The 12,040-nt window shown below is 55.4% G+C and overlaps 1 protein-coding gene across 6 annotated transcripts in view; it reads left to right on the plus strand.

Annotated features, from left to right (window-relative positions):
• Positions 1–1,402: 1,402 nt before the first annotated feature.
• Positions 1,403–12,040, plus strand: part of GRAP (GRB2 related adaptor protein) — a 35,853-nt gene continuing 25,215 nt past the window's right edge. For all 6 annotated transcript variants that reach the window (XM_065412265.1, XM_065412267.1, XM_065412266.1 and 3 more), the window contains exons 1-2: positions 1,403–1,480; positions 9,976–10,073. In XM_065412265.1, the coding sequence (XP_065268337.1) occupies positions 1,403–1,480; positions 9,976–10,073 (176 nt within the window). The remainder of the gene's footprint in view (positions 1,481–9,975; positions 10,074–12,040) is intronic.

Genomic DNA, 12,040 nt, shown 5'->3' on the forward strand with positions numbered 1-12,040 from the left:
TGTCACCTCATGGCCTTTTTTCACAAGGCAATAGAAGTTAAATAAACTAAGGAAATAGAATGTAAAAAACTTTGTGAATGCAAACTTAGGGCTACACATTGAAATGAAAAAAATCTGGAAACTAATGTCTGCATTTCTAACGTGCTGCGCATCGCAGTATGTGAGACATTGATGTTTTGTTCTGCCTCCAACAAGTTCTCTTCTAGAAGGTGCTGGACGCTTATGTTCTCAGAACATTAAGTCTTTCCCTGGTCTTGAATGTGCTTTGCAGCAGGTCTGTAAAACGGGTCACCGCTTCCAACAGCGTCCCCTCATGGCCAGGGGTGGCTCTGCAGCAGCCCACTGTAGGTTTCCTTCTCTTCAGGGTTCCTCAATCAACTTCAAACCCAGGTTTTGCTCTGTTCCTGACACCCATCCTTAGGGTCTGGGCTGATTCCTATCAAAGGTCAAAAGAAAAGTCAAAATCCCCAGTGTACAAAGTTTAAATCAATTCCTTGCTTTAGCGGGCCGCTCCCAGCCCCCAGTGTCTCAGGATCTTTCCTGCAGGAGCCTTGCGCTCACACTGCAATCCCTCTACCCAGGCCTCTCCCTGATTAAGTCACTGACCTGATTTCCTCACCAGGGGAGCTGAGTGGGGCCCATCTCCCCTTAAAGCCCCAGTCACCCTGTGACGGGGCCCATTGTTGGTAACACCCGGCCCATCTCTAAGAGCTTTCGTCTGAGGATCTCAAAGCACTTTACAAACTTGCAGCCACCCTCCCTCAAGGGACTGTAGCTCATTGCTATCACCCGATTTTACAGAACGGTAAACTGAGGCACAGATCAGCCAAATGGCTGGCCCGTAGGTAGTGCATACTGAGCTGCTTCAGTGCCCAATCACATTAGACTGCGTCTTTCCCTTGAATTCAATGGGCTTTAAGTCAGGCTCTGAGGCTCCTGACTCCCAGCCCCATTCTCTCCTCCCCAGAACATTTTCCCCATCTCCCTATCTCCAGGGGCATCAGTTTCCATGTAACTTCTCCCCTTCCCGCCAGAGGCCGGGATCCCTTCCTGGCCCGCCCAACGACAGCCAAGTGGCTTCCTGCCTGATTTCTCACCAGGAAGAATCTCTCACTCAACTAACAAACAAAAGAAAACAAAAAAATCAAAGCAGCAATGCCTGCCTGCAAGCCCGAGCCGAGAAACAGGAAGCCAAGGGCTTCATCGCCTCTTCCTGAGCGTCGCTCGGAACAGCCCCCAGGTCTTTCTGGGCCAGCCTGGCCCCTCCCTTCCGCAGCTGCATCCTCGCACCCCAGCCTCACACCGGCGGCGAGGGCAGGTGCAGCGGGTGAGAGACAGGGGACCGCTGCCGGGAGCCCTGCCGAGCCGGGGAGCGAAGGGGGACCGGCTGCTCTGGCGCAGGATGGAGTCTGTGGCTTTGTACAGCTTCCAGGCGACGGAGAAGGACGAGCTGCCCTTTCGCAAGGGGGACACGCTGAAGGTACCCTCTGCCCCCTGAGGGATTGCAGGTTTCCTGATCCCAGTGCGGGGGGGGCTAGGGAGTGGGGAGATCTGGGGGCAGATGAGGCTCTAGGATGCCTCTGAAATGCACTGGCCCAGAAGCTGGGATTGGACCGAGGAGGGAGCTAGAAAGCACCTGAGACCAGCTGCACCAGCAGGGAGAGGTCGTGCTGGGTGTGGGGTTAGACTGTGCCTGAGATGTGGTGGCCCAGAGAGACGGGTAAGCCCTGAGGACACAGCAGGGTGCAGAAGCGGTGTCCAGCCCAAGCTACTAGCATCCGTGGTGTGGACTGGCTTGTTCCTTTCATGGCCTGGCTCCCAACCACCCCGAAGGGCTGGGAGGACTGGGAGGCATTGCTTGCCCCTACCGATCCTAGCTGCACTGACGTCCATGGCCAAGCTGCCCGGGGACTTCACTGGGGAGAGGATCTGGCCCTCGGAACAGCTCAGTCCTCCACAGATGGGGCCCAATGCTGCTCCAGGGGAGCAGCCCCAGCCTGTAGTCTGCCCGTGCAGCATTCGGGGGGGTGTCTGTGGGTTGAGGGGGATCCCCGGGACATCTGTAAAGAGACCTGGCCTGGCAGAGGGCTGACTGCAAAGAGCAGATGAGCTTGGAAGGAGGCGTCATGCGACACAGCTGAGCTCCTCTGGGTAAAGTGAGACTGAGACAGAGAGGATGGGCTTGCAGTCTAGGCGCGGGAGTAGGACCCTGTAGATGTGGGTTCAGTTGCAAGCTCTGTGGCAGACTCCCCCTGTAACCAGGGGCAAACCACTCCATCTCTCTGGGCCTCAGTTCCTTTCTCCCTCCCTTCGTTTTTACTGTAAACTCTTCTGGGCAGAAACCGTCTCTTACGTGTGGGCCTCCAATCGCAAACAACATACTAGGGCAATGGGGTCTAGGTGAAATGACTGTAAGGTGGGTGTGCAGCTGCTGAGAAACCAATCAGTAGTTGTGAGTAGTTCACTGTCAAACTGGGAGGATGTGCCAAGTGGGGTCCCACGGGGGGTCTGTATGGCCCTGGTACTAGTCAATATTTTCATTAATGACTTGGGGGATGGACTAGAATGTACACTTCTGAAATTGGTGGATGACACCAAGTTGGGAGGGGTTGCAAGCACTTTGAGGAAAGGATTCGAATTCAAAACGATCTTGATACATTGGCGAGCCAGCCTGAATTCAGCAAGATGAAAGTCAATAGAGACAAGTGCAAAAGACTACACTGAGGAAGGACACATCAAATGCGCAGCTACAAACTGGGGACTTGCTGGCTAGGTTGTAGTACTGCTCCAAAGAACCCGGGGTTATAAGGAATCCCAAATTGAACATGAGTCAACACTGTGATGCTGTGGCAAAAAAGGCAAATGTCGTTTTGGGGTGTGTTGACAGGAGCATCGTATGTAAGACACAGGCTGTAATTGTCTGGCTCTGCGTGGCACTAGTGAGACTGCAGCTGGACTACGCTGTCCAATTTTGGGTGCCACACTTTAGGAAAGATGTGGACAAATTGGAAAGGAAAGATTGAATGAATTGGGCATTCGTCTAGAGAAGAGAAGCGGGGGGGGCTGATAGTCTTCAACTATGTAAAAGGTTGTCATCAAGGGGATGGTAATCAAGGATAGGACAAGAAGGAATCAGCTCAGTTCACCACAAGGGAGATCTAGGATGGATATCAGCAGAAACTTTCTAAGGAGAGTTGAGCTCTGGAATTGGTTCTGTAGTGAGGCTGTGGAATCCCCGTCACTGGAGGTTTTTAAGCACAGGCTGGACAAACACCGGTCAGGGATGGTCTGGGTTTACTTGGTCCTGATTCAGTGCAGGGGGCAGGACTGGATGAGCTCTTAAGGTCCTTTATAGCCCGACATCTCTATGATTTCTGTGATCTCAGGTGGGGCCGCTAGACACACCTGGAATACAAACAGGAGCAGTAAATCTCTTAAGAGATGTTTGATTCGCCTGAACACTTATTTACTCCTGTGCTTTAGATCTGAATTAATACACGGCCCCAACATTTTGATCTCAGTAGAGCTCTGACTTACTGTTTAAGAAAGTTTGTAGGAGCAGCCAAAGGTCTTTCTTCCCCAGGCTTGGGCTTGCAAAATTCTCCATATACCGTGGTGATATTTCCAGGCACTTTGTATGCCAGAGTTGGCACCGGTTCTGTTAAAGTACCATTTGCAAATGTCAAATTATTATGTGATAAATAATGGGGCCCACTCCGAGCTCGATCGCTCCTGAATCATGCCAGCATGCCGAAATCATGGCCATAACAACATTTGCACGGCCTACATCACATAATGTCTCTGGAGACATGGCATGGATGGGCTGGTCTGAGTTTATAGGGGTAGCTATCACGGTGATGAGTGAGATATAAACACAGCTAGCGAGCTAGATACGAATGGGGATAGATAGATAGATAGATAGATAGATAGAGAGAGAGAGAGAGAGAGAGAGAGAGAGAGAGAGAGAGAGATAGAGGGAGTGTCTGGGAACAGATAGATAGATAGATGATTGATTTTCAGCTTAGCCCTCTTTTTTGCAGATGTAATTTTGCACCCACAATCCATTGTTTGGTTTGTTCCCCCGGATTTTCCAAGAGCAGCACCGATCAAATAGAAAGGGGTAGGGTGCTGACGAAAACGACTGCCTCTTGCTCAGGATAACCTGCAAAACTGGCTCACTGCTCCGCCCCTGGAGAGCAATGCCGCCATCTCAGACCTGTGGCAATAAAAACTGGGCAGCACTCGTACCATCCAATAGCCTCTCTGTGTGCCCTGTGTGGATGAGCAGATTAACAGCAGCAGTTTGCAGTGACAGCGCCACTGCCCTAAAGAGATGGGCGGGTGGGTCAGGCAGTAGAAGGGGACTCAGGAGGCCCAGGTTCAAATCCCAGCGAGGCTCCACGTTTCCTGGGTGATGCTGGACAAGTTGCTTCTTCTCTCCATGCGGCGGTTCCCCCCCTGCCCGATACTAACCCTGTCTGTGGGGTCTTTGCAGACTGTCTCTTACCAGGCATCTGCACAGGGCCCAGCCTAGATTTAGCCTTCGGGGGCATTATCCCCATTTCACCAAGGAGGAAGCAGCAGCAGGGAGTGTTTGGCCCAAGGTCACCCGGGCTGCGGAGAGGCAGGAATAGAACCGAGGTCTCTGGGTACGTGCCTGAAGCACAAACCCATGTGTGGGAAGGAAACCCCTTGTACCAATGTCGTTTGGCGTCAGTCCGGGTGCTTTGCCTGTTCCTCGTCCAGCGTTCTCCAGAGTCATTTATGGATACAGCCACGCAGCCAAGGGACTGTCTCTGGGGGGGGGAGCAGGTGGGAGATAGCTGGGAGGGTAGCACCAGCGCCGACTGTCAGTACAGGAAATAACAAAGCAACCGCCTGCCAGCTCCACGCGTTCGGCTATTGCTAAGTCAGCTGGGAGCCGCTGTGCAACAGGAGCACAGAGCAGACGCTGCCTCGGCTGGGCTGTCACTGGTCTCCTCTGGCCCTAGGCCTGGTGGGCTCCTGGCTGACCCCTCAGTCACATCAGCCATGAGGCAGGGGCCCAAAGGCAGGAGGGGAGGACAGAGCCTGCCTTGGGCTAAGCAGAGGAGACCAGTTTGGGAGCCGTTCCCTGCGCACCTGGGGTCTGCCTGCCTCTGAGCTGCAAAGAAACGCCTGGAGAACTCACTGCGAGCCACAGCGCCAGGGGCGGCTGGCAGTCCTTGCTCACCTGGGTGGCCCCGCAGAGCCCAGGGGGTTGCTCACGAGACTAACGGCCGCTCACATGCGTCGGCATGGGGCCACGCAGCTGTGGCACATTCCTCTGCCTCCCCTGCTGTTCCAGCCCTGGTTCCCCATGCAGCCCTGCTGATGCCCCTCAGATCTGCCCTGCTACCGCCCTGGCTGTTCCTGGGCAACTCTAGAGAGCAGAGACCCCGCTGAGGACCTGGCAGCTGGTCCGGGGAGGAACTAGGTTGTGGTACCAGCTGCAATTCCATCAGTGTCTCCCTTCAAACCCAGGTCCCCAGGGCACCGCCTGGCAGTAACCACATCACCCTCCATCCCCCACAACACTCAGCAACCAGCTCAGGGCCGTCCATGGTCCCTAGTGAATTGGGTGTCTGACATGGTGGCCGAGCCATTTGCCAGCCAGCTCGTTTGCTAGCAGGCATTTAAGACGGGACTCGGCTCTCGTTGGGCCGGGCCGCGAGAGGACAGCAGAGGGGCCCGGGCACTGCTGGAGAAGCAGGTGGCCGCTTTGCAGGCAGCGCTGGCTTTTGCTCAGTCAAGCCCTCGCCGGGTTGGAAAGACACAGCCTGGTGTGGTTTCAGGGTGGGGAGCGGTGTCCTTTTCCACCCCGCTGGGCTGTGACAGGAACTCTGCCCCCCTCGTGCAAGGCAAGAGCTTTCCATTGCTTTGCTACAAACAGGTACTTCCCCTGCTATGCAACACTGGAGCCCTGGGGAGGGCTGGGGGTGCTGCTCCGCAGCGCCCCCTCTGGCTGGCTGGGGAATAACTTCAGACGCCAATTCCCATCCCGTTCTCTCCTGTGTGGCTGGGTTGAGACAATCCTGACAGTGGGGAAGAGGCCCAAGGAAACTCAGCCTGCTACGAGCCCAGTGACTGGGGCTCAGGCTGGTGGGCGGGGGCGGGAGTGTGACTGCACCAGCCTTTCCCTTCTAGAGACTCAGGTTCAAAGGCTGGAGGAGGTCAGACGGGAACAGGAGTCCGACAGGTCCCAGCCTCGTCCCCATTTGCACAAAGCCCCCAAACCGTCCCCATTGCTGATGCCAGGAGAGCTCATCGCCGTACCAGCCGGTTCATGCCAGATCAGGACTGAGGGGCACCGGCAGCCCAGGGTCGGGACGGCAGGGGCTGGGGTATTGGCAGAGCCATCGGTAAGCGTAATGTTTGGTTCAAGCCAGGGCTGTCACGAGCGTCTCACGTGCACGAGCGCTCAATTCACGAGGAAGTGTGCAAAAGGGCTGAGCCTGCTGCAGCCCCTGCCTGGAGAGCTCCCCAGCTTCAGCAATGAGCGAGCCACCTGGCCCCGTAGCCCCGATGAGAAGGGTGGAATTTCCCCATTGACGCGATTTCTTTGAAAGCCCCATGGCAGTGAAATAGGCTCCACCCCTGGTAGCTCTGGACTCTGAGCACGACGCCTCATTCTTGGAAGGGATGCATGAATCAGAGTCCAGAGTGGAAATTCCCCTCTTCCCCTCCTGCCCCACCCATGGATCCAGACACAAAAAAACGAATTCAGCCAGACAGAGGGGGGATTCCTCCGCCGTTGCTAAAGCAGTTCCCTGTCCCAGAATCCACCAGGGCACTGTCAATGCAGCTGAGACTCAGCCCAATGTTTCTGGCTGCTGGTGTCGGGCGTAGAGGGCCACCCTCTCCCGGGAGAAGAAGACAGTCGCCCCTCGCAAAACCTGATCTCTGGGGAAAGGTTAAAAAAAACTGGGCATGTTCCATCTGGAGAAAAGCAGACTGAGGGGGGGGGACCTGATAAAAGTCTTCAAATATGTTAAGGGCTGTTAAAGAGGACGGGAATATGTCCACTGAAGGTAGGATAAGAAGGAATGGGCTTACTCTGCCGCAAAGGGGATTTCGGTTAGTAGGAGAAACTTTCTAACTCTCAGGGTAGTTAAGCTCTGGAATAGGTTTCCAAGGGAGGTTGTAGGATCACTGGTGGTTTTTAAGAGCAGGTTGAACAAACCCCTGTCAGGGCTGGTCTAGGTTCGCTTGGTCCTGCCTTAATGCAGGGGGCTGGTCTAGATGACCTCTCAAGGTCCCTTCCAGCCCAACATCTCTATGATTCCGTGATTCCCACGGTCGGCAAGTCTTCTGAATCGGCTCCTGAGGGCCATAGGGGAATTCCCAGTTACAACGAGGCAGGAAAAAGCAATAGAAAATGTGCCACAGGAAAGTGCCCTCCTCAGCATCGCCAAGTCTCGTGCCTGGATCACAAGTCTCGCGATACGTGGTGGTTTTCTTAAAGCCCCAGCTCCCGGAGTCAGGGGAGCGCGTAAGAATCTCAGCTTGCGTTTGAAAGAACAAACCAGGAACGTGTCTAGCCCTCGTGGCTGCTGAGAAAAGGCTGAAAACGTGAGTGCTAAGAGCACAAACACCAGCAGGCAAAGGCAAAGAGCCCCACGTTCAGGATGTTTAAAATCTCACGGTGTTAAGGCCAATCTCAGCTCCTCGTCCCACCCACAGGGGGTCAGCCCGGTCCATTTGCTCAGGCACAGCCTTGGTTGTACTAGGCTCCCCCCAGGTCCTGACCCCTTTGCCTTGCTCAGAAGTGTTTCTGGAGAGACCCCAGCAGAGACCCAGAGACCCCAGCATCCGCCTTCGGGCCTGGCCCCCCTCCGCAGGTCTGAGCGCTGCCGGCAGGGTCGGGGGGTTGCTTTGCTTTGGAGGCAAAGCCTGGTTTGTGTTTGTTCAGCGCGGTGCTGTTTAAAATGCCCATTCGCCTCTCGAGTCCGGCATGCAGACACGGTGCAGGTCGCGGGTGCAAAAGCAGGTTGTCATCAGTACCAAAACCACCACTCAGATTGCTACAGCTCAGCACAACCCGTGGCAGCCTCTGTTCTGGGAAGAGCCATGTCTCAGCTACCAGGGGGGCTGCGGGTCGGGGCAGCGGCAGAGCTCTGTGTGGGGATGGCAAGGGGGCAGTGGGTCCGGAGCTGCATGCGTGGGGAGGGAACCCAGGAGTGCAATGGCAGAGGGCTGCAAGTCAAGGCTGAGGTGCATCAGCAGACGTCCATGGGTGGGGAGGGAGCCCAGAGCTAGTGCCTCGGGGCAGCCATGTAAGCAACGTTTGCACAGTACCTAGCCGCTCGGGGCTTGGCTCCAGCCAGCACTCCCCTCTCCCGCGTCTTCTCAAGCAGGGTCCCGGGTTCACACCCGTCTTCTTTCCCATGGCCTTGAAGATACGGCAAGCCCATAGGCGGCGAGTTATATGGGCCTGTGGTGCCCCTGCTCCACCAATATTCAGGAATGTGGGTCCGGCTCCACCAATGTTTGGGCTTAGATTTTCAGAGCCGTCCCATCCATAGGACGGACCGGGGAGGCCCCGCGCTTCAGGGGGACGCGGGCTCCAGGGAAGCCTGGGGGCTTAGCAGGGGTCCTGGAGCCAGCAGCAGCAAGTGACCGGGTCTCAGTCCACTCCGCCCCACCCCGCCTCTTCCTGCCCTTGCTCCGCTCCCATTCCACCCCTTCCCTAAGCCCCCGCCCCGCCTCTTTCCAGCTTCCGCCCCCTCCCCCAAGCGACACCGGGAACCGGCAGGGCGGAGCGGGCTGGGGCTGGGGCTGGGTCGGTCACTGCTGCCGGCGCCAGGCTCCCCGCTAACCTCCCAGGCCGCCCTGGACCCCGCGTCCCCCTGAAATACAGGACCCCCCCCAAAGCGCAGGGCCCGGGGCGTTTGCCCCCAGCTCTGCTTGGACCCGTTCTGGGCACCACCAAAAATTATACAAACCTGGCGCCCAGGGTCAAGCCAATCTGAGCAGCAGCAGGTTCGTACGCAGTGTGATGTGAACAGTTTCAAATCCTGTTTGCACAGCTGCACTGAACAGAGCTTCCCATTGCGTAGGAGTACTGGAAAATATTGTGAAAGCTGAACTGGGCATCAGCCCTTCTATTTATATGGGGACATTTCCTTTTGGTTAAAATAGAGCTGCCCAGATTAACGCCACATCTGTCTGTCCATCTATGGATCTATTTATCTTTCTTTAGATGCCCATGTAAGATATTGTGTCACGTGAGCTGTTGGCATAGAACAGCTGTACCCCATGGGCACCTGTGCTTGTCTCTTGCAGGAGTATCCAAACTTTGCTGCACTGGCAACTTGTGACCGCCAGGGCCACACCTATTGTCTTGGCCTTTTAAAAATCCCACTTCTCCACCAAGGGTTTTCCTGCCCTGCAGGAGGCGCTCCATTGAATAACACTGAGCTCCTGTAAAGAAAGAAAAACGGATACTCCCTTCCAACAAGACAGGAGGGATTTTAAAGGTCCGGTGTGCAATTTGCACAGGCTTCCTAGAAATCCCAAATCGACGCTCACGGCTGCCCATAATGTTCCCTCCTGCTTGTATCTGCCTGGGCAGCAACACAGAAATTGCTGTTTGAGTTCATCAGCCATAGACCTAGAAATTGACGTGATTGGCAAAATTTGAATCTGGATTTGGAATGTGGCAAAGTCCAGGGGATTTCAGCCCCAGAACTTGGATCAAGCCTGTTTTAAAGACAGGCACAGCCAACAAACAAACAACCTCATCAAATTATCATTGCAAGAAACAAAAAATACTGTTTTCCACAAAACCTCATTTTTCCTATGAAAAAATTTTTTCCGTTGTGGGCCGGCTCCAGTCCTGCCCCATTCGATTCCTGGAGCTGGCAGCCCTGGGAGGTCGCAGTCGTTTTCTCTGTTTGAAATAGCTCAGAGTGAGATCAACATTTCAAAGCACGTTCTCTTCCCTTGTGTCCTTAGATCCTGAATATGGAAGACGACCAGAACTGGTATAAAGCCGAGCTGTATGGCTCAGAAGGATTCATCCCGAAGAATTACATCAAAGTCAAGCCACACCCGTAAGTACCTTCCTGAGCTTCCACCTCGCACAGGCCTGGGAGGGTTCAAAGCAGGCCCGCCCTGGGCCACCAGGCAGCCAACCCCGCTTCAGAAGGTAGCAGTTAAGCACGAAATGAAATGACCGTATTCCCCCCCCTGAAATAACGAGCAATAGGGCTTGGTACTTCTGTGCAAGGCCTCTTCCTTCAGAGGGTCTCAAAGCACATTGGCAGCTGTGACCCGCCAAGCCTGTAAAGTAATTCATGAGCCCCATTTCACAGAAGGGAAAACTGAGGCACGGACCGAGCCGGTCACTTACGTCTCTGCGCTTCAACTTCCCTGCCCCCCATGTTAATCCAGGGCTAATGACACTCTCGGTCATCAAGCGTTGATGTGGTCTATGGTTGGAAAACACATTGTATTAAAGGTGAAGTATTTTTGAGGGTCTGTCCTTCTAAAAGTCACCCGTCAAGCGAGGTGCCACCTTTGGCACAAAGCTTCCAGAACCCATCCCCTGGCACCGAGGTTTCCCTTCCCAGGACGCTGGCAGAACGGCAGGTACCACTCGTTCGCCAGTGGCACACAACGCCCACAAACGCGACCGCATCTTACACCACCTTCCTACTAGCCCAGAGATCCACAGCCCTTCGCACTGCTCCAGCACCACAAAGAGGGTTGAAAGCTGCTCTAAGAGGCTAGTTAAGGATACCCCTAGTACAGGCTAATTCTCAGCTGGCCCAGGGTTGCTGTAGCCAACTATAGGCAGCTGCTTCTAGCTCCCACTGTGTAAGGAACGGGCTGGGGCGGGACTGGAGTACAATGCACTCTGGCGATTCTGGCCAATAGAGCAGCTCCTTGGGAGCTCTTCTTCACTGGCACAAACTACAGCAACCTTGGGGCTACTCTAATTTGTGCCTTGGACTAATTAAGCCCCTGGCAGTTGCTGGGACTCAGGGCAGGACCAGGATCGGGAAAAGCAAACAACTCTGCACCCCTGTGGGGACAAGGGGGAGCCGGATCACGCTTCTCTCCTTGCATCCTGGCATCAGGCACCTTTGCCCCCCACTGCCCAGGTGTGAGCACTGATCAGTTGGGGTCTGGCCCAGAGGATGTTTCCTCTAAACTGTTCAGCCGATCCGGCCAAATCTGAAGCATTAAGCCCCTTTTTCTGTTTGCAAGTCGCTTGTGCCCGGCTTTGCTTTTCAAACCTGTACTAGTGATTCCCTCTTGCACCATCAACAACTGATCCCAGTGCATGTCGGCCTCGGGGACTGTCCCATTATCGGTTTGTCCTCATCTGAGGCGTGAGATTGGGCACCTGAGTCACAGGGCGTCGGTTCCGCTCCCTGATTGGACGTCTGTAACGCTGTAAAGGAATCGGGAAGGCTATTCTTGGCGCCCTGTCCGCCCAGAACCCCAGGGGTTTTCCCAGCCCACCAGCACTCATGTGCAGGGATGTTCACGAGTGACAAGGGGCGAGAGGAACCGAGGCGCTGAAGGAGTGCTCCCCAAACTGCTGTGCAACGCTGCCCAGACGGGGTGGCCGCCTGCTCCCGCAACATGCACAGTGGCCTTCGGAACCACTCCCGCCCCTGCACTGCCGACCCCGGGGGATGTGCCACCCAGATAAAGCAGCCGCCACAGGAAAGGAGAGGGCGCAGAGCTCAGCGTGGGAGATGAGTGACAGGATGTGGCTGGGGCTGTCGGTGTTTCTGCACAGCCGGCTTGCACAGCTCATCTCTCTCAGCCGGGAGCACGATCGCAGCCTTGCAAAATCACCAGGATCCGGCAGCAGCCGAGGCACCCAATCCACTCCCCTCCCCAGCTCCCACGCTGCGGCAGAGCCAGGGGTTATGCTGGGATGAACATAAAGGGGGAGGGGAGTAACAGGGGCTGGGGGACCCGCCCCACACATGGGACCCTGCGGTTCTCTCCGGCTCGCAGACGACGCCAGGCTGGGTTGGGCAGCGGTGCCACTCGGGCCTGG

This window comes from Emys orbicularis, chromosome 10, assembly GCF_028017835.1.
Source record: "Emys orbicularis isolate rEmyOrb1 chromosome 10, rEmyOrb1.hap1, whole genome shotgun sequence".
In the NCBI taxonomy this organism is placed as follows: domain Eukaryota; kingdom Metazoa; phylum Chordata; order Testudines; family Emydidae; genus Emys; species Emys orbicularis.